The sequence below is a fragment of the Acanthisitta chloris genome, unplaced genomic scaffold (genome assembly GCF_000695815.1).
Source record: "Acanthisitta chloris isolate BGI_N310 unplaced genomic scaffold, ASM69581v1 scaffold31951, whole genome shotgun sequence".
Classification (NCBI taxonomy): domain Eukaryota; kingdom Metazoa; phylum Chordata; class Aves; order Passeriformes; family Acanthisittidae; genus Acanthisitta; species Acanthisitta chloris.
In genome coordinates this window covers 14599-37062 of record NW_008657031.1, presented here as the reverse complement: position 1 = coordinate 37062, position 22464 = coordinate 14599, and the positions used below count along the sequence as shown (strand labels likewise).

General features: G+C 40.1%; 1 protein-coding gene across 1 annotated transcript in view; it reads right to left on the bottom strand.

The window, feature by feature from the left end:
- Window positions 1–5900: 5900 nt before the first annotated feature.
- The window catches only part of PRSS12 (protease, serine, 12 (neurotrypsin, motopsin)), a gene marked incomplete at its 5' end in the record, with an annotated part of 23768 nt that continues 7204 nt past the window's right edge, over window positions 5901–22464 (bottom strand). Inside the window, 8 exons of the mRNA XM_009084571.1 lie at window positions 5901–6208; window positions 8019–8299; window positions 11241–11363; window positions 13291–13369; window positions 13962–14167; window positions 17595–17736; window positions 20856–21052; window positions 21984–22125. Coding sequence (XP_009082819.1) covers window positions 5901–6208; window positions 8019–8299; window positions 11241–11363; window positions 13291–13369; window positions 13962–14167; window positions 17595–17736; window positions 20856–21052; window positions 21984–22125 — 1478 coding nt within the window. The remainder of the gene's footprint in view (window positions 6209–8018; window positions 8300–11240; window positions 11364–13290; window positions 13370–13961; window positions 14168–17594; window positions 17737–20855; window positions 21053–21983; window positions 22126–22464) is intronic.

Here is a 22464-nt window from a genome sequence, read left to right as displayed (position 1 = left end):
CGCGGGTCCATGACTCCATGGGGGCTGCCGCTCGTGGCTGTCTCCCTTCCTAGGCATGGAAGAGCAGAGCCTTGCTGATTGGCATAGCTTGTACCTTCCTTGTGGGTATGAGTCGTTGACTGTGGTAAGGAACAAGCCGCGTGCACCGCGGGGGGCCAATCACACCCCCGTGTTTTTTCTTCTCTTGGTTTTCTCTTTGCTCATGTATTTTTCCTTAATAAGTGATTGCAGCCCAGTTTCTAAACGTTTATCTCTTTTCAGTCCCGCAGGAGCGCATAAAGCGGGACGACGCACGTGTTGCAGATCCTCTCCCTAAAAAGGACGTGGCAGGGTGTGTATTACACAGTGAGCCCTTCAGAAGTGACGGTTTGGGCGGGAGTAGTGTGATTTGATAATTCATGTTCAGTGGGTAAACTCCTGCAACTGATCCTTTGAAATCAAGGCATAGGCTTGGTGTTTTGGTTTTAAGGCTGATGTTTTATCGACTGAAAAGTAGAACCGAGTGCATTAGCGTGAGTAGGAGGAATTGAGTTTGGGTGTAGATGCATTAGGAAACATAATCTACTATTTTTAGCATAAAAGGCACTTTGCCAATACTTTTGCCTGCTAAACTAGAGGCATCCCAATCCACGGGTTTCTCAGGGATGTCCTGTGCAAGGGAAATGCCTTTTCTAACAAGCACGTGAGTACTAACGGTACAAAATCAACAGAAAGTAATAAAGGGTCCAAGGACAAAGCGACTTTGTACTGCAAATTACTGTGTAAACAGAACAGAACTGTGGTTGAAAGCACAGCTCAGACAAGGAAGCAGTGAAGGCAGCATCAGTATGAAGCCAGAAAAATATTAACCTGCCTCAAACTTGTTTTTACAGGGGGAAAAAGACTTTTGAGTTGTGATGACAGAAGATGGGCCTCCATTCCACATGTGAATTCTAGGAGTAACTGTGACTAAACCTTTTAATTTTTGCTTAGGTTAGATTTGTTTGATCTTCCAGAATTTATGCCTATTGCAAGCAGTGATATTTCTGGTTTAAGAGCTGATTTTAAGCTAGATCTTAACCTTGCGTGTTTAACAGTGTTCAGATTTGGAGGTTTAATGAGAGATTCTGCAGTCCATCTCTTGGCAGACAGGAGATGGAACACAGCTTGCTGCGCCTAAAATGAGCCTTGACTGCTTCTGTGCAAATACAGTTGGGATGACTAGTCATATCATGCTGCTGTCAGAGATCTGCTCCTCTCCTTGGGCTGTCTCTAAGTGTTAAGTAGTCACAATAATGGTTTTGGCTCAGTGGCTGTGCTGCACTCTGATGTGGCCAACCACAGTGTTATTAACTCTGGTGACATGTGCACATTCAGTGGTGGCTCCTGCTGTTCGAGTGTTTTAGAAAGGTTGTTGGAAGGTGTACATGTGCTGCAGAAGCTGAAGGTAAGTTTTTGAAGTCCAGACAGTGGATGTGGGAACTACAGTTGTGATTTTGGTTATCTGTGCCAATGTAAAGCATTCAGATATATGAATAAGTCAATAAAGAGTTTTTACTTTGGCTGCAAGTGTGGCTTCTTTCTTGCAAGACCTGCATGTGTCCATTTGAGTTATTTACACGTGCCAAATCTGCCTTCTGGTGGGGACATGCCTTTGGGTGGCTGGGCCTTAAATTTGGTAGAATCTCTGGTTTCATTGCTGATGTGTTGTCTGGGAACCATTGCAGAAGTGGTGTGACCAGAGGAAACTGCTGCAGGGCAGAATCAGTAGCTGTTTTTTCAGTGGCAGTTGCTTAGGGATCCCTATTCAAGAAAGTAGGTGGAGCTCCAGTAGATAGTGAATTATTACAAAGTCTAAAGACATTTTACCTAGAGGTGAATGTACTGTCTTAGCTAATACCAGCTGTGCTGGCACAGTGTCACAGGGAATATCTTACAGTTAATAAGGAAATGTTCTGGAAATTGTTGCAAAGCAAAAGTTCGAGGGTAAGGGGAGCTTTAAAAGGACTGGGAAACAAAATGTGAACCTAGAACTGAGATCATTGGCAGGCAACACTTGGCAGCTGAGGTGGGGGTTCCTACTTGGAAGTGAATGGGGTGGAATTGTGGATTTACAACATGGATTAGGTCTAAGGAATTTACTTCCGGTGGTCGTGTTAGTCACACTTTGGTAGGGAGATTAGAGAACTGTCATAGGAACCACCTCTTTTTTTTTGTAAGCATATACTTTCTCTACTGTAGCGGAAGTGCAGCTGCATGTGTGTTGTGCTGGGAGCTATAATAAGTGCTGTCACAGCTGTTTGATTGGTGATGTGTGATTACTCTTTTAAACAGCTCTGTAAAAGCCCTATCGTATGACATCCTTACTGCTTAGGATTCCAGGTCTGGTAGCCAACAATCATGAGTGTGTGCTATGAATTTCCTTTTCTCTAAGAGGAGTTTACTTCTGTAGTAACCTTAGTGCTGCTAAGGGCAGTTATTTGCACGAGCAAATGCCAGGTGGGCTGGCCAGGAGAGCTGCAGCTTTTAGGAAGAGATGTTTTTGTGGAGAGAGTGATAAAGCATTGGAATGTGCTGCCCAGGGAGGTGTTGGATTCACCATCCCTGGAGGTTTTTAAGATGAGACTGAATATGGCGCTTTGTGCTATGGCCTAATAACCACGGTAGGGTTGGACTCGATGATCTTGGAGGTCTTTTCCAACCTGAGTGATACCATGATTCTATCCCAGGAACAAGGTGTGGGCAGGAAAGTGCCAGCACTGCGTGTGAGAGTGGCTTCCTTGTTTTTTAGGTGGATTTTTCTGTGCCTAGCATTGACTCCATGGAGAAGGCCAGGTGTAGGTAAATGAACAGGAAGCAGCAGGAGTGGGGCTGGGGATTGGTTTCTCCAGGGATGATCTTAAGTAAAAATATTCTGGCTCATAAAGGCATGAAACAGTTGCAGTAATATTGAAAGTGGAGACCACTGAGGACTGAGCTTTTGTTAGATATAAGCTATTATACTGCTGTGAGTAGCTGTGGAATTAAGGCAGCTGAGGTTCTAGATATCCTGCATGTAATCATAAGGTGGGATCTTGGTTTGTCTGTGGTTTACAGATAAATGCCCTTTTACTTGGGAAGTTACTCATGGTCAAGTTAAATACACATTAAATAGGCTTTGTGTCAGTTGCAGTGATACTGCTGCTCTTGGTTTACCTGTACATTCTCTGGAAAATGAACAAAAGCTTGGGAAGTTCAGGGGGGCTGTGTCTAGCTATTAAATCTTTATGATGTTGGGGGACCTGGGTAATAATAATAGCAGTGCCAAGTGTTTATGTCACCATTAACACTGACACGGCAACCTAACTGGTCTGAGTTAAAGCACATAAAACACTGGAAATTCTGTCACACAGGACAGACTTCCCTTTCTGAGAAGACAGCCCAAAGCTTATATGCTTTGAAGGAGATCCTTTCAATGGCATCACTTCTCACTCAGTAAAGCTCACATGAAGTTTACTGATTTTAGCTTGTGTACCTGCAGCACCAGCTTGTCCATTATCCAGAGTATTAATGTACAGAAGTTGTAGTCAGTGTGGCAATTTTTATTGTATACGTGTACATCATCAGACTGAACAAAAATGAGAATGGCATAACATGGAGACAGTTCATTTTGTGTTGGAAACTGAAAGGCATGCTGAGCATGGAAACAGTAGTGCAACATTGTAAAGGCTAATAAAGCATCCTAGTAAAAAAGCAAACCCAACAAACTACTGTACTAAATCTAAATGTTTACTACACTTAGTATGCAGGCTTAACCCACCTCCCTCCCCCCAAGTACTGTATTTCTGTGGTGCAACTTCTAAGAGAAGATGATTTTTTTCCCCTGTACACAACGCTTATATTGCACTATATAGCCTACTTAACCACACGGCTCAGAGAAATGGGTCTTGTATAGCAAAGCTTGGATGGTACAAGTAGATACATGTTGACAGATTTGCTTCCCCTTTAATTAAAAGGACTATGTATAAGTAAAAACTTAAATGGTTCACTAGCACAGTGTTTCACATTGGTCTAACAGTAGATGGTCACAGTACTGTGATTTTTGACATGTTTTTAAATATTTCACGCTGTTTCAAGTAGTGGAGTTACAGAGAACTAAAATATATTAAAGCACCTCACATACTAGTTTAGCACCAGTTCCAGTAAGAGATTTAAACTAGTCATGACCCTTGAAAACTGAAGTTTGAGGCCGGAGAGAAATTAAGGGCCAAGTGTTCAATCACATGGGCTTTGCAACATCATCACCACTTTGTATGCAATTGAGTTGTCATGGATATTTGCTCTAACACCAGAGAGACACAGAACCGTACAGAAATGATTGCCCACTTATAACATGAATGCAAACACCCCACTTTTTCAAAAAAACCACACAACACAGTCATAGAGTGCCTGGGGAATGGGAAATGGAAAGTGTCACTGGTAGTTACAGTTTGCACAATCACTATGTGGTGACACGCATCTGCCACACTTGTCACACTGGAGAGTTTTGAGGCCCACAGAGCATTCAGTTCATCTTTTTCAGAGTGTGTTTGTTAATGTAGTGCATAGAGCACAGTTGTAGGTACTCAGAGTGGCCTTTGACAGGGATCACAGAGGCAGGGCTGTGCTTTCCTGCCTCACTTTTGGCTGAAATCAGTCACAGGTATTTTCCAGACTGATACCTGTTAGTGCTGCACCAAGATGGTGATTACCTCCTGTGCTCTGTGTTCTAGGTTCAATGGGGTGGCCCTTTCTAGAAGGACAGTAAGTTGGTTTTCAGTGCATTTTTATAATAAGTTGTTAAGGTTTTCATAGAATGGGGGAACCGTATCTCAAGAAGATATTAAATGGAATCAAAATGTGTCAGTACTTTAGAAGTCACTGAAAACTATCTCTCAGCTTTCCTGTAAGATCAGTCTGAACCAGTGTTGCAACTAAGCAGGAGAGAGTCATCTAAATACTACCTTGTAGAAAGCAGTAGTTTAAAACATTATAGACTTTTTCAGACAAGTTTTGGCTCAAGATTCCACTGTATGTATTTTTAACTTCTCTTGTAGGATTGACAGAGGTTCTTTGTGCTACTTGAGTAAAGCCCAGCAATGGGAGGACTGGGATGTTTGTTAATCTGACACTGTACTGACAGCTAGCGGTACACAGGGTACGTAAATTCCCTCCAAAATGCTGTATGGACTCAAAATTGTGATTTTCAGAAATAAGGTAAGTGTTACTTGTTTTTGATCTAGCTCTTGCAGCCATGCAACGTTTGTGGGGAAACTAATTGTCTCTGTACTACCTGTTTTGCTTGGGAATGTACTGTATGTACACTAAGCTGTGAGAACATTTATCAGAATAGCTGGGGATCTGATTATTGACAATTATTTTCCTTCTAACATTTAGTACATACTCAGAATTACTTAGCAAGAATCAATCTGCTAGTCTCATTAGCTAATGAAACATGAATCAAAATTAGAGAGCTGATTGTAAGATCGTGGGAATAACAGGCAAACAGTCATGAAATGATTAAAGAAACTAGACTGGAGATTAACTGGGATCTGTAATTAATTCTAGAGAAGCCTGGAGCATAAATAGCTTGGAGCTACTACAATCTTCCTGTGGGCAGTGAGTCTCAGAGTGAAGTCTCCAGCTGTCCTGCTCCAATGTTACTCTAAGCTGGCTATCACTTTTCCCCTCAGATACATAGTAACTCGTTCCTGCAGTGTTTAAACTTCCTCAACAGGGAGGACAGTAATCCCTAACTGGAAAGGCTGTGTGTATACAGCTTGGATTTGACAGAAAGAAAATCAGGAAAATGTGTCTGTTTCCACCCAGTGTGGGCCCCAGCTGTGCACTGTCTGTGCTGTTCAAGTTGTCCTGCCTCAAAGTTTGGTTTTCATTATGGACATTCATAGTTTGGTCACACTTTTTATCCAGGGTACAAAAGATGATACTTTTGTGTAGACACCTGGGGAATCTTTGACCCCACAGCCATAGCCCCAGGAGGTCACACCATACACGACCCAGCTCTCCCCTGGCCGTTCACACATCAGTGGTCCCCCGCTGTCGCCCTGGCAGCTATCAACACGTTTCTGTTCCTGGATGTTCCCAGCACAGAGCATTCTTCCTGTGAACCTTCTTTTGTACCGCTCCTCACATACCCTCTTGGGCAGTAAGGGGATGGCAGCCTGTTGTAATGTTCTTGAATAAGCCCGTCCTAAAGAGAAAACAGAATTATTGTCTCATTGCAATGGCTGGGAACATAAATGTGATTCAGTCCAATTTTTGCTCTCACTCCTTCACACTGTTTTGTCATTAAATTACTGAAAACAAGATTAAATACTGAAAAAAATTACTGTGCATTAAATATAATACTAAAATACTATAGAGATAGTAAATGAGAAATACAGATGCTTAAAAAAACCCAACAAGATGTAGTTTCACTCCTTGTGTTCACTGGATCTTTCCAAGGCTCCTGGAGTTTGGTTTGTTCCAAGCACTGTGTCTTCTACAAGAATATATGCATTAGTACTTATATGGGAAAGGAATTTTGGGGAGTCTTGAGCAGTAGAGAGTTAAGCTGTAGAAATACTTCATTTCCAGGTCACCAGTTCAAATCTAGTGTAGCTCAGCCTGACAGGTGTTGCATCTTCTGCTGGCTTCCAAGTAGAACATCCAACTTTGGATCTTTCAACTTTTTACCTATAGCTTGCACCTCTTTTTCAGTTGGAAACATGGGAAATGAAAGCCAGTGTTGGTTTGGCCTTTTCAAAGTAAAATCTTAATAGTTGTACAGTAATTATGATTCACACAGTAAGTGTGAGATGCCAGTTGAGGTACTGCAATGATGTAATTTCTTACCGTAACTGAAGCCAATTATTGCAGTGGTTAATGTTTGCTTATATAGATGTCCTGAGCTAACAGTATTGCAGAACTTTCAGTGAGTTATGTAAAAAGGCTAGACAGAGCTAGGCAATGAATTAACATTGTTTTTAGCAAAAACCCACCCTATAAGTCTCTCCCCTTTGTTGTAGTACAGTGACCCAGACATCTGTGCACACAGATCAGTGCATGTAAAGGGGAAGAACTGATATTTGGCTGCCTTGTCTCCTTGCCAGTTCAAATGAGTCACTGGAACAAAGGCCCAAGTGTGGTTGCTGTCTCGCACTGTATGCAGCTCCATAAAAACATTAAAGTAAAACATGGTTATTAATTTGTAAAACATTTAAAGGACAAAGACCTTTGAAGAGGAAGAATCTTGTACTGACCAAAAAAGTGACTTGAAGCCTGGAATGCAGATTGCATTGTGGCTCTTGTAAATCTTGGCAAGATGTTCTCTTATTTAAATCCAACTGCTGATTGAAAATGTCAGTGGGAACAACGGAGACTAAAATGTTATTTCATATTCTATTATGTGTGTATTTTCAGTCCATTTTTCTATTAAGTAGTGTAATTTAAATAACCTTTCTAAAATTAAAATATTCATGGCCCTTACCTTTAAAAGCTTAAATGTGTTCGAGCTGTTAGTTCTGTACTGTGGCAGGGGGTGATAAGCTGCTGTGCAGGGTGTGCCTGGCAACAAATAAGCTTTTTATTCCTGCTTGTCAGCCTTAATGAGGCCCATTTTGCTGACTGGGTCTGTGATTTAGGGCGACATGGTTAATCACTGCTCTTCAAATACAACCTAAATTCAGCAAAGTGGTGTCATTCCTGGTTAAGGATCAGGACAGAAAATATTCACCTTTATAAAAACAGTAAAATTCTTTCATTTTGAGCATTTTCTTATTTTAGCTACTTGAGATTTTTATTTTTTTTAAAACAATCAGCCTCAGGTAGCAAGGTTGGTGCCTGGAAATCATTAGATCATTAAATTTGCCCGGGGAGGTGGAGGATCCACCATCCCTGGAGATTTTCAAGAGGAGACTGGATGTGGCACTTAGTGCCGTGGGCTAGTAACCACAGTAGAGTTGGACTCAATGGAGGTCTTTTCCAACCCAGTTGATTCTGTGATTCTAAATCATTTTTACCTGTGTCACCCCATCCAGTGATGTAACAGTTGGGAGCAGTTTTCTGTGGTCTCTCTCTCCTCAATGGCAAGCAAGCAGGTAGGACATGAGTGCTGAATCTGGCACACTGCTCCTCTGGCCCCTGCAGCCTCACCAGGGCAATGTCATAGTCGCTGCTGTCAGGTCTGTACTCTTTATGCATCACAATCTCTTGGACTCCAATTTCTTCCTCGTACTCCTCCGGTACCAGTGTGTGGTAGTCTCCAACCCGCACAGCATAGTTCCGAGTGTTGTTGCCATACCTGAGAGGGAGGTGATAAACAGGGTTGGCTCTTTCATAGTCAGATCCTGAGCATGCAAACTGAGCTCATCGGGGTCTTTATTGCTCATAATCCCAAAATAATTTTTTTGAAAGAGCAAAAGCGCTTTCTTAGATGTTTAGATTGACATTCCAGTGTGTCCTAAGGAATATAAAAAATCTCCTGAAGTTTCAGATTGGACTGTGTTCCCTTTTGTGTATTTTCACAGGCAAGTTTCTTGTGGCCATCTTCCCTGACCAGCACTTACTTCAGAGGTGCAAGCCGGGTGTGCATTATAACTATCTCTAGTAAGGATAACACAAACTCTTAACAGTAATTACAATGAAATACTGCATACTAACATCATTGTGGTGCTCCAAAAATTACTGAAATGTACAATGTTCAAACCTGCTTTGTAGGTTGGCTGAGAAATTCTAGAGGCTTAGATAACTTGATAGAAACCTCTTATATCAGCTGAAGTTATAGTAAGGAAAACAAAGCTTATGTGCATCACAGGCACCTTTTGTCAAAGGGACAGAAGGCCTGTAAATCTTAGACTTGTTTTGCATCTAACATGATCCAATTTCTTTCACATCATAGACTAAATGGTAAGTACATTAATGATTATTACTGTGGCTGAAATAATTTTCTGTGCATGCCCATGGAGATTTTTGTATTACAGGACACACAGCCCTTCTAGGAAAATGCAAACAAGGGAGTACTGTTGGGTAGATGTATTTATTTTAAAATCTGACTAAGCTAGCCCAAATATTTTTCCTTTGACTTCTCCCTTTCCCTCATAGCCTTCAACAGGAAATTTCTAATATGCTTGCAGAAAATACCCCACAGTGTTTCATCCCCTTCTAACCTATACCTGTTCTTTTTATACCCTCCAGCAATGTGCTGGTCTCCATAGCTTGCTAAAGCTTGCTTGAGGAGCAGCAGGCAAAGCAGGAACAGTACAGTTTCCTCCTGCACAATATATTGCTGTACCACTGAATATTTCTTCTAGTTGTGGGTTGCATTCCTGGTTGCCTGCAGAGCTTTATTTGTCTAATGCTGCAGATCTCCTTCAGGTCTTCCATCAGTGACTTAATTTCTAGGCTTCTAAGGAGAAGGAGTTGCAGGCTGTGAACAAATGTGTTCATCTGAAGTTGACCTTCTGTATAGGATATATGAAGGTTTTTTCTATTATTATCCAAAGTTAATTTTTTTAAATGTATAGACCTTCAAATTCCCTATAAATGTCAGAATCTCTCAGGACAAAACTTGCTAATAAGATGGGTGGGTTATAAAAAGAAAAGTAGCTTCAAACAGTTTTTGATCTTTAATTATGTGTCTATGAAATTATGGAAACCAGTAGTGCCACTTCACTACTGGTGAACAGTTCTGATCATCATTCATAAAACTGTGTTTAATTTTTATCCCTAGTACAGATGAGCCCACTTTGGTTACTTAAGCAGTGTTCTGATTTCCAGGATGTGAGAAATGGTACACTGGCCTTTCTCTTGTCCATCTGTGGAAAATATGTGAAGAAGGTGCTTGATCTATAGATAGCTCTTGGAAACCTATCCCGTTAAAATCACCCTGAGATCGCTGGGAAGTTCAGCCCTGTCCAATGTCAGCTGAGAGCTAAAAGCTCCTTTTCCCTTTTGCAGCTAACAGTGGTGCATCCACAGGCTGTTGGACTTGCATGCTTAGGTTTGGACTGCAGTTTTAAATGCAACATCTGGGACAAAACAATACTTTGGTCCCTGAGACCACAGGTAACAGTTTTAGGACAGCCTGTAGGAGCCCCCCGAGTGGCTGTGCCAATCTGGAAGTACCAGAGTGTACACTGCTCCAGCCATGCTGCTGCCCCATCACGTGGGTGTTCAGCAAAGTATCCAAAATGGGCACTCCTTGGCAGCACATTCAGTTTTCAAGCCTCTAGTCAAGGGCTTTCTCAAGAGCTTAACTTGCATTCTTAGAGATGCAATCACTACAGAGATGATGAACAGGGAACTAGGAAGCCAGTGTTTATGAATTTTGACAAGAACAACTGAAGTGCTTCCACAGAAACAACCGGTACATCGGTTGAAGTAGCAGAAATTTTGTTGAGTTTTACCATTTCAGCTTGAAAACCAAGAAAAGTCCTCCATGATTTTCAGGTGACATGAAAATGAAAAGATGTGCATCTGGCACTAAGCAAAGGTCACATTCTGCATTTGAGTAGAAGGACAACTGGCTCTTTGTTTTAGTGTGCAAAAGGAAAGGCTCAAAACCCAAATTTAAAACATTTGCAGTCCACCTGAGCACATTGTAGCAGATATCCTCAAAACTGCAATGCTGTTCCATTTGCTTTTATTCCAGTCTCCTCTAATGAAATAATTGCTGTCAAAAGCTTGAAATATGAGACCTGCTTCCTTCCTGTGCAAGTTGATGCTTTTATACTGCAGTAACTGGGCTGGGACAAGATGATCTTTAAGGTCCATTCCAGCCCCTTAACTTTCTATGATTCTGTAAACTTCATCATCAGTGGATTCCTGGATCTTGTCAGTGCCATATTACAGTAGAAATGTCTGTCACTGCCAATATCTGGCATTATGATAATTAATCCAAAACATTACAGTCCCCATGTTTGGTGTTTGCTCTGTTGTCTTCACTATAACCTGAAAGTCATAACTTGCAGTTTTGTTGGAACAGAAAGTTAAAATGTCAGAAGTGTTGCTTATATTTTTTATGAAAATGATGAAGCTGTGAATATAAATCACATGAAAACACTCAGAATAATTTCAGTGTGTTTTGTTTGTTTGAGGGAAAGAAGATTGATTGGTAATTTTTTTTAAAACCAAAGGCCAACTCTCAGAACAGCTTTCTGTGGGCTTGAACTAGAGTGTTTTTGCCTCTACCCTTAACAACAAAACAGTTTTCAAATGCACTGTGCTATTGCAGAGAGACCCACCTTTTAAAGCAGTGTGCAGCAGTGAGGACCCAGCAGCTGCTGATGAGTGTAGCACCACACAGGAGCCTCCCGTCACCATGAGGGGATTTCAGTCTCAGTGCAACCTGCCACGGCCAGCCACCCCTACAGAGGACATGGGACAGTGGGTAGGTCAGGGAGCTGATCAGTTACCCTGAATGTAAACCCTGTTTAGCTGCTTTGACTGACACAGCTTCCAAACCCTGATGTTTAACAGTGGAATACCTTTATGCTCCTGCAGCACTCAGAATTCCACTTGACAATGGTCTGGATAACTTTACAGAGAGTTTATGCATCCAGCACTCTCAGTGCTTCCTCCCACGGTCAGATATTTAAATTTTCCCTTCTCAGATTGCATTGATTGTGCCAAAAATACATTCTATGGCTTCCTCGCCAAATACCGTCCAAGTCAACAAACCAGAAATTTCCTGTCAACTGGAGAGGGGAAAGGGGAATTTCTTGAAAAGCTTAACCCAGCATCCTTTTCTGTCTGCATTAATATCTTTGTGGGTTCTGAACTGTCTGGAAAGGGAAGCTGGCAAGCCAAGAGGTCTAAAGCAACCGTAGAAACCGCAAGTAATAGATGAGCACCTTTTTTCAGCCTACAATCAGCTGTTTTATGTAGTAGATCTGGGATACTTATTTGCAGGCCTGTGAAAACAGGATGGATTCTTTTTTGCCAGTTTAACAGATTAGGAAAATAAGGAATCAAGAGAAGGGAGAGGGAGAGAGATGTACCTGTAAGCAGGAGCAGCATCTAACAGCAAGCTACAGGTAGTCATAGGTGTTTTCTGACTACTCACAACCTGAACGGTTATGCTGGACAACAAGAGCTGCCAGGGACAATCTAGTCCAGCATCCTATCTCAGAGATGTCAGTGCCAAATGTTTTAAAGTAAGGTGGATGAATTTACTTCTCATAAGCATAAAACGATTTAGACACTTGTTAGTTCTGAATTTAATACGTTTTTGTAAAACGAGGTAATTCAGACATCTTTGGATTTCCTGGTCTGTGTGTTAAGTATCCAGCTCGTTTTCGAACTTCCTCAAGTTCTTTGTCTTAACGACTTCTTGTGACAGTGAGTCCTTCTCTGATACCATTGGTATGTTCCTTTTCCTGGTTTTGAAGCACTTCTAAGTGCACTATTGGATTTATCTCACCTCTTTGCTTCATCTCAAGTCCCTGTATTTATTTATTATGAGACCAGCTCTGACTGAATTGTGCAGTACATTATTTGTCACCGTTTTGTTTCATTCAGTGTCCTCAGTACACATACTCTGAGACAATTCTCAGTCATCTCTTTCTGTACAATGCATTATCTGTCACTCTCACCTGTCTCTTTACTAAGGTAAGTCATTCTACTTTGCTTTATCCAACTGCATTTAAATATTTTTCTGGGTTCCCTCTTGTTACTGTTCTTTGAAGCTCCTTCACTTAGGCAGTGTCTATTTTGAAATGGATTGGTTGGTGCTGTGCATGTACTTTGAAATAGGTTGCACAATGACATGTAATGATACTGTATTTTGTTACTGCCTTTTGTAAGATTGTGTGAATTTTTTGTCACAACTGTTAGGAAAATAATGCCTATGCTTCCTGGGTTTATAGCTGTGTCATCATCAAGGCTTATTTTGTGAAGGAAAATCAGGTTTTAGGGCAGCAAGTCATACCCAGGGCCTTTTTTTGGTGTAGGTAGCATTTAAAACCTTGCACTATATTTATAGCTCTTTATATAGCTCACATCCTGATATCAGGGCATCCTTTGATTAAAGTAAAAGAGCTATTTTGTAAGTTAAATATTTAACCAGCTCAAGGACTAAACCCATGAGCATCTACAGATTTTCAACTAATGCTGCAATTATTCAGTCTATACTTTCTATATATTCAATATTGCTTTTAAGTATATTTCTGCTTCATGACAAGCCAAAAGAAAAACAAACAACAAACCTACAATAAAATTGTAAATTAGGCAAACCACTTATACATGTCTTAGAAGCTTTATATTCAAAATTACTTGTCTTTACCAATTATTTACCGTAAAGAATTTTTCCCACCAATTATTCGCTTTTGCCGACGATGTAGTAACCTCAGTCCACAAACAGAAGCAAGAGAATCTAGACCAGAAAGGGAGATGTAGAGAGCATTAAACTCTAAATGAAAAGCAGCCAATCTTCAATGAGAGTTAACTTGAAAAAAAATAAAACCATGAAGGTTGAAGTTATTCTGTGTTTCATGATAGCTGTTAACAACCCAATTTTGCTTCAGGAAAATACACTGAACTCTCTCAGAAATTCTTCGTAGCTGAGATCTTTTGGCTGTGATCACAGAGCCACTTATGCATTTGTGCTCTGCTCTTCAAGTGCAGAATTTATACTTTCTGTAAGTGGAAGCAGAGCTTGACCTACCACACAGGTCTTAGTCCTCAGCCGAGGATAACCTATACCTTGAAAAGCTGAAAGGAGCTGTCTAGGTTTTTGCATTTTCACGTCCCTGATGCAGCTTAATTAACATGGCTGCAGACAAATACCCTGTTTGAGTAGTCTTGATGATTCCTTTGTGCAGCTGGCACAGCTATAAGCTCAAATCCTCAGTAAGAGAGGATTCCCACCCCTTTTGTTTCTGTGATTCTCTTTGATACAACTATTGCCCTCCCGTGACAGTTGCCCATCTGAGCTTGTTGGTCTGCCATTCACAGCAGGGATTCACCTTTATTGCTGTTCCCAGGCACCTTCTTGCTGAGGTGGTCACAGATCACCCCTGCGTCCTCGCTGTGGCGGCAGTTGTGTGTCCCGATGTCCTGCTTGATGCAGTCTGCCAAGGATCTCTCACTTCCTGTGCATTTCACATTATCCACGTGGATTGGGCCTTTGCCCTCACCAAAATAGGCCATTGTCCTTGCTCTGGCTGGACCTCTGGAAACACAGCATATTTTCTTAATTGAACATTTTGAGGCATTACTCTACATTTTACTCAAACATTTCTGAGTGAGCAGCGGAAGGCACTGAGGTTTTATTCCAACTCCTGTCACTAATTCACTTGATAACAACCTTCTTCTCATCCCTTCTCTTACTCTGGTATGTAGAAAAAAATAATTAGGTCTGACAAAATTGCTACAGTTCATTAATGTTTAAAAAGTGCTTTTATGTATCTAGTTAGAAGGCGCTAAGCAAAGTATTTTATGTTGTAACAGCATTACAAATAGCTATAAAAATATGTGAAAGCTGCTTTTTCATAATCTCTTTAATCCTCATATAAAATCATCATCTGTGAATGCTAAAAATACTTTGTTCAGGTCTGATTCCCCCAGAAAGATGGGCCAGTTAAATACAGTATATTTGCAGTGTGGTAGGAGCTATGAGTTACAGATCTATTAGTTGTTAATAGTTATCAACATATTTTGTTACATGGCATTTTAAAGGGCTCCTCACAGCTGAGCTCTAAAAATGTCATGTAATGGAGCAAGACTGAACCCAGTTCAGTGTCTGCATCCACCTTTTCCTGGGAGGAACCCAGTATTTGGTGTCTGTGCAGCATTTAAGCATCTCAGTTGGGAACATTTGTGATAGATTATTACTATTAATTACTTAGGATAATGCTTCTCAGTATATAAATAGTTGTTTTGTTGTATGCAGCTTAAGAGTCAGAAAAAGTTACAAGTGGGAGACCACCCAACTGGCTATACAAAGAAGTGGGACAGGAAGCCACAGCTGCCTCTAGGTGTGCCTGAACTACAGGTTTACACATCAGTTAAGAGCAATTTACTGATATTTTATGGTTATAAAATGTATGGAATTTGAGATAATTCAAATGTTGCATTCTCATAGATTTCCATTTTAAAGGCTGTGTTATAATTGAATGTTTTAAAGGACTGTTTCTGTGTATGCAGAATGGCAACTGCATGTACAATGAAATGCTGGAGTAGAGAAGGAGAGTTGAGCAGTGAAAATGTGTTAGGCAAGAAAGTATTTATCCCCTTTACACCCTTTTTATACCTCTTTAATACCAGTGTTGGAGAAGATAGGTGAGCGTGGCATAAAGAGTTTATGTCCCTTCATCAGCTGGGGGTTGTCTGTTGGAGAGGAATTCTGATGTGTCATACCATGTTCAAAGCTTCATCATACTACAAGTGTGTCTGGATCAAACTCAAAGAATCCAGCCCACAACTGGCACATCCATGTAACTGAAACATGAAAGTAATACCTACAAGCTTCCTCCCTTTCCAAGCTTGCTGAAAAAAACAGGAAAGAGAAGCACACAAAAGATTTGACAGAGATGATACCGCAAGGTCAGCTGTCCTTACACATCTTTAATTTCCATGGCTAGGGTGTATTTACCAGATAATCCAAAGCCTCAACTGCCTTTGGAACCTGCATAGGACAATCTTTGCCTGATGAGGTTAGTATGATTTCAGTTGTCAGTCACAAGCAATGTGTCTCATCTTGCTCCAGATGTTTTTCTTTTGTGAGTGATACTCTGATTACAGATAACCACAAAAAACCAAGGCCAGCTCTCCGATAGCTGTGGGGCTGATGTGTCCATGTATGCTGTTAGGAAATAGTGAGACAGTACAGGCACTTCTAGTAAATTCTTACCTGCTTTTGGTATCTCTCTGTCAAATAACAAAGCTTCTGCTTTAGGACATTGCTCTAAAGTTCCTCAGGATATTGGAAACTACTTTGTTGTGAATCACCACTTAGCCTTTCCCAGAGAGGTATTTATTGCAGTTTAGGGTAGAATAGTCTCTGCAGACTCTTACCAGCTGCTTAATGAGGGCACTACCTCCTTATTACCTTCACATGAGCTTTTCAGGGGCAGTGTTACCATTATTCATAATACTGTTAATCAGGAAATCCAGTGGCTTAGCATAGATGACAAATTATCCTAGAACATTTTTCTTCCTGTAGTAGATGACTTTTGGAGTACTTATCACTGGGTATCTGTTCTTTTGTGGGGATGGGGGGTGCATGTGCATCCTTACAAGCCTGTGCTAAATGAGAGTGGTCCAATTTTACTGGGCCACTTCATTCACTAAAAGGCAAGAGCTTCTAAAAAACATGGTGTGGGATAGGTGGTTGAATTTTATCATCTGAGGGAGACATAAAAGGCCAGAGAGGCTAAGAATAAAGTGGACTAAATGAATGATTCAGTGTGAGATAAGTAACTTATAAGAGAAAGAATTTGAGTTGTAAGTCAAGGCTTGTAGTTTTGAAGTCATAGTCTATTACTCCTTATAAATACTCTTGACTAAACGTATACCAGACAGTTTTTAAAAGGCACATATTATGTGTTCAGACATAATTTGATGATACTCTGTTGCACAGACTTAGCATTGTTAGATACAGCAAACAGTTAACATGATTTGTATTTCTTAAGCTCAGATTTCCTTACAAATACACTCAGAGAAGACATTTCACTAATTTCCTGTTGTATTTCACGAGTGTTCTGGATATTTTTCAAGACTCATTAGTTCTGCTATTTATGTATCTACCCTATAGCTGTTATATTTTTCCTGCTCTTAGGTTTCCAGGAAAAAAACTGCTAATGAGTGAATGTAAGTCTGATTAAGTGATTTATTTCAAAAGTGACACCAACGTTACAGCGGTTTTAATTAGAGGGTGGGTTTGTCCTGTCAGGTCTATCCCTCTGTTAAATGAAGCTTATTCAAATGACTGTCATGCAGGCCAAAGCCATAATCCTTTGTGTAACAGCTTTATCAAATCTCCAAGCTGCATCAAGTTAGAGCAGTAAATGAAGGGGAAAAAAATCACAAAATTAGGAATTGAGTAGCTGATGTGCCTCCACCTGAATCTGCAGACATCATATCCACACCCTGTGACAGTGCACACTGACCTGTTTCTGTATTTCATTACAAATTTTAACTGTTGTGTTAGGCCCTGTAAGGGCTTCAAAGTCCTCATTAAGGTTCACAAAAGCTAAGTTTTGACAATGTGCAAAATTATACCTTTCAGTGAAAACAGATCAAGAGCTTTTTGAAACAAAGTTGACAAATAAAATTCTGTGTTTAGTTAATAGCTTAGTAACTTGGAATATTTAACTTCTAACAAAATTACTTAATACCCAGCATTAACTTGCATTTCAGTTGCCAGACTCTGATATGCCTTTGAATACTAACATGCCTCTTCCCAGTTATGCCAGTTAATGAATACTCATTTATACAAATAGTACAAATACACTTTTCTAAAAGAACACCAAACTGACAAGTTTGAAAAGGCACATATCATCTTATCAGACATGTGTGTGATATTTGATTGCACAAACCTAACATTTCTAGATACAGCAAATAGATAACCTGAGAAACAGCTTAATGAGTTTTCTTACTTGTAGCCAAGCTGTCGGCAGACTACAGCTGCATCCTTATCAGACCATCCATCATCACAAATTGTGCCCCACTGGCCATTGATAAAAATCTCCACACGTCCTTCCTTCTTATTCTCACCATCCATCAGCCTGATGGGAGGACCTGGGAATGAATTACTGCTGTCAGCACACAACAACAGAGGCAAGAACTGGTACTTTAAGTCATTTTCATTACATTCAGTATATAGAGTCAACTGATGTTTATGCTCAACAAGCCTAACATCAGCTGTTAAAGTAGGCATATTTTTCCTGGCTGGCAAAAGGAAGCAGTTTGTACAAATTACAGGTGAAATACCAAATACTACTGTATTTTGAACTCCAGAGTTCAGCTGGTTCCTTCATTTCATACAAATGTGTGACAGAGCTCAGAAATTGACCACAGTGAGCACAGAGCAATTCTCCACATAAAGGCAGACAATACCTGAGATATATTCGCTATGGTCCCATACAAGCTGGACAGGTTTTCCATGCAGAAACTTTATGGGTGAATTTAACTATATCTCAATCCATAAATCCATTCTCAAATTAGTTGCTGCTGCTCCTCTTAACCACGATCTCGGCAAAAAAAGTGCAGCACTGTGTTGAACCTCAGCTATTCCTTATCATTACACACGCCACTCTGCGGCGTGTGATAGCATAATGTTCTGCAGCATGTTATGCCAGACTCATGTCTGATTATTTTCCTAGCACATTAAATTGATTGCTTATTCAGATGTGTTCATAATATGAAATGTCACTTACGTGGATTAGTCAGTCTCAATCATGGTTCATTCACTGCTTGGTCTGCAGTTAAATTTTGAATCATTAGGCAAAGTACATAATTCTCACTTAGGTTAAAGTTCCTTTGTAGCATGCAAGCAATGCAAGGAGCCCTAAGACAGTTAGGAATTCCTCTGAGGCCTCTCTGTAGTGTTTGAGTGAGAATCACCTTCTAAATCTTTTTGTATGTCTCACTTTATAATCTTTAATGCACTCATGAGAGTTTCCTTTTATAGTAATTGAAAAGATTCTTCCTCATTCTTCTAACCTGTTTCTAACCTTTTATAAATCTGTAAGTATCAGAAATTACTTCATTGTGCTCTCAAACAAAGCAATATTTTGAGATATCTGCATTTGATATTGAATTCATGATAATTTAGGGTATGAATAATTTTGTATACCAAACCTGATTCTTGATCAGTGCTAGTTAAATCTGGCCTAATGCATTAATTAAAGGAGGAAATAATTGAAAAGAAAATTGAAGTCTGCTTGCTTCACCTGTCATTTTCAGCATGTAGTTTCTCTTGGAGTTCATACTGTCTGGACAGCTCCATGAATTAACTTTAGCAACTTTCTGTTCACCTACATTGTCATGGTCTTACATAGTGAACAAATGTTGTAGTTACTGATGTGTACCTCATTTCTAGTGTTCATTTTTCCATCTCATTTTTAATGTTTCTTAATACCTGTATTTCCTCAGTCACATCATCACTAATTTTTGCCATTTTCCCACTGAATTCATCCTTACAGGGAAAAAATGCTTTTTCAAATGCTGGGCAGTAAATGGTAACAAGAGAGTCTTTGTCCACTTTCCAATCAGAAATATTCTCGGAAATGTCAAACTGTCTTATTTTCTTGTGGAAATCACATGTTACTCTGGAAGAAGACAATTTAGGTGAAAATTATACTTCCATTAACCAGCTATAGGCATGGGATATTAATGATACAGTATAGCTATTTTATTGTTCTCTCATCTTCTAGTGGTTTAATATATATATATATTTATGAGCACAAAAAATACTACCACATTCTGGTGATGGGGGATGTGAGAATGTTACCATATGGATGTATTTAGCTGAACCAGACCTCCTTCAGCTGAGATTCTATTTTATAGGCATTTGAGCAAAGCAGCACAGATGGTTTGCATCTGTAAAGACAGCAGTCATGATATGAATTCCTGTTATTTTGGGTTTGAGAAAATTCCTTCTACCAAATATGATTTGACATCATCCACACATAATGGAACCGTACTGCAACATAAAACGTTCACTGGATTTTGAGAGGTCTGAAGGCTATAAAGAAACAGACTATGAGGATGGAGAAACTAGAAAAGCACATGTGGAAGTACTGAATGTTGTTGTAACAGGTAGCAACATCATGCAGTAAATCATATTTTGTGGGATAGACCTTCAGCCTATGATTTCCAGAGAACTTCAGGCATGCAGACATTACATTTCAGCAGAAGCTGGGAATCTAACTCCACTAGTTATAATTCTAATTCCCAAATTGCCTAAGATATTCTTGGGTAAACTAAAGAATGTTGGCAACAGTTTTCTAACGGGCTGCATACTGACAAGCTACAAACTGTGTAGCAAATTGTAGCAATGAACTTGTGTTTCAGAATTGCTGAGCAACCCATTGTTCCCCTGTGGTTTTTACTGTGCATAGATGATAACCAGAACTATTATCTAATTATCTACATGTGGATTTAAGAATCTTTGGGATTTATTTGTATATATTTTGTTCTACAATGTCACTATGTAATTAGTATTTTTCTCACTCTTCTTTTCTTATCTGTCTTTATATTCTTTCTTTCTTTCACACAAGTTTGTGGGCTTTTGACATTGGAACTGGCTCCTTGATCTCTGTTTGTATTATCATTCTGTGCTGGTCAGCATGTGGGTCCCATTCACCCAGGCACAATAGAAATGATAGGCAACAGTAACAAATAATTTCATGCTTCTCACCCTTCATTCTTGCTGTCTCTGAACTTCCTTTCTTCTCCCTATGCCTCATTTTGGATCATCTGAATGTCAAGCCATAGGAGGATATACTATTGATTTATATTCCTCAGTGCTCAGGTATGTCTTCAACATTTGATACCATGAGAGAGTCACTCAGAGGTTGGAAAGTACTGAGTAAAATTAGGAATACCATCAGGAAGTGCTGAATAGGGCTAAAATCTGGTGAAGAGTGAGAGAACAGCACCTCTGGAATGTGATTTTGTTACCTGGCAAATCCACATTGATCTCTACTGTCCTTGCTGCTTATGTTCTTCTAAACACAGCTTGATTACTTCCTATGATTTTCAGGAGAAAAGTGAGCTTTTTTCTCTTGCTCTTCCTTCTTTGCACACATCTGACAAACACTAGGAGTTTGAGCATCCTTAAGTGTACTGTACTTGGCTCAGATCTGTACCCACAGCAATGCTCATACTGTGACATTACCAAAGAGCTACCTTACCAAGGGAGAGTTTATGGCTGTCGCTGTCTGGGTGGCAGATGAGTCTGACATCCTCCTGATGGTTGCAGTCATGCTTTCCCCACTCTCTCCGTGAGCACTGCAGAAGGTTTGTCTCCTTCCCGGAGCAGCTGACATCATCCAACCAGATGGGCCCAGAGCTTCCTTCTGAGAAGCTCTCAGGTGCACTTCTTCCATACCTGCACAACACATGTATACACAACTCTTTGGTCCATGTGATGCTTAAGCACAAGAAAGGAAATTAGTTACTCCTGAAGAACTAAAGGTTTTTCAAGTATTAACAGTGTTAACCATAACAGAGCAGGTTCAGTTAGCACTACGTTCAGTGAGAGCACCATATGCTGCCTCTTTGGTAATGTTTTTTTAAGGAATTATTGTTACACTAGTACAAACTTAAGAATGTAAAACCTTTGATTAAGGCCTCTCTTCAACCAAGCAGATGGCTGTCTCACTGACTTTGAGACTTAAAGCATGTTCTTAGTATTATATACACATTTAAATGTCTCAGTCTGGAAAAAATGAGACAAAAATTTTCCTGAATGTGAGCTGTTATAATCTAAAGGCAAGACAACAGTCATCTATTGAGAGTGTATCTTTGTAGCCACAGTCAGTAAGAAAACTAGTGAAGAAATTCTAACGGAATTTTTCTAAAATATGCTTTTCAATACATAAGAGTGTTCTAGGGCCAGACTCTGGGTTTTTCTGAGCTACTGCAGAAGGACTTATACCTGGAAAATATCTGTCGTTTTTAATGACTGTTCAACAGTCAAAGACTTCGAAGAATCAAACTTTTATAGGCAAAATAGAGTACAAAATTCATCTTTTTCTACAGTGTATGCATTGATCTCAGTTAGCCAAAAGGATGATTGAAAGGAACGTGGTGAATAGCCTTCAATGAAGGTGTGAAGGTTTTTCTTCTACCTAGACTGAGGCCAGGAATACCTCTTGGAGACTGAGGGAAGCAGGCTTGAATGGATCTTAACTCAATAGCTGCGATGAAGCACTCAGCTAATATTAAAAAAGTCTTGAGTAGGGTCCATGTAGGGTTCATGTAAATGTTTGTCATCATTGTCAAGTCACAGTCAGATATCTAATATCAAGTAATCTTACTTAAATCCCAGCTGCCGGCAAACAACCTGCGTGTTCAGCTCTGTCCACCCATCGTCGCAGACCGTGCCCCACTGGCCGGTGTGATAGACCTCCAGGCGTCCCTCATGGCTGCCCTTCCCACTGGCAAGTCTTAATGCACCATCTGTGTCGTTAACAAGTAAGGAAAAGTGAAAAACAAGGATCAGTTTTTCTTAGGTCCAATTATTGTTCTAAAACAAAATGAACAATGTTGCATTTGCTGCATCCGACCTGAAAACGGGACTGCTAAATGTAGTGCTGATCACTGCGTGTCGTTTGAGGAGCAGATGAAAGAAATGCCATCATGCACCCAGTCAGCTGTCGAGTGTTGCATAATGCAACTGCTTGAGTGCAAGAGAAATACCACAAGGTATCAATCCCCTGAGCCCTTATTACATGCCAAGACTGCAGGAGCAGACTCAGATGACATGATTTCACTGTGTATACACCTTATCTTTTTCTT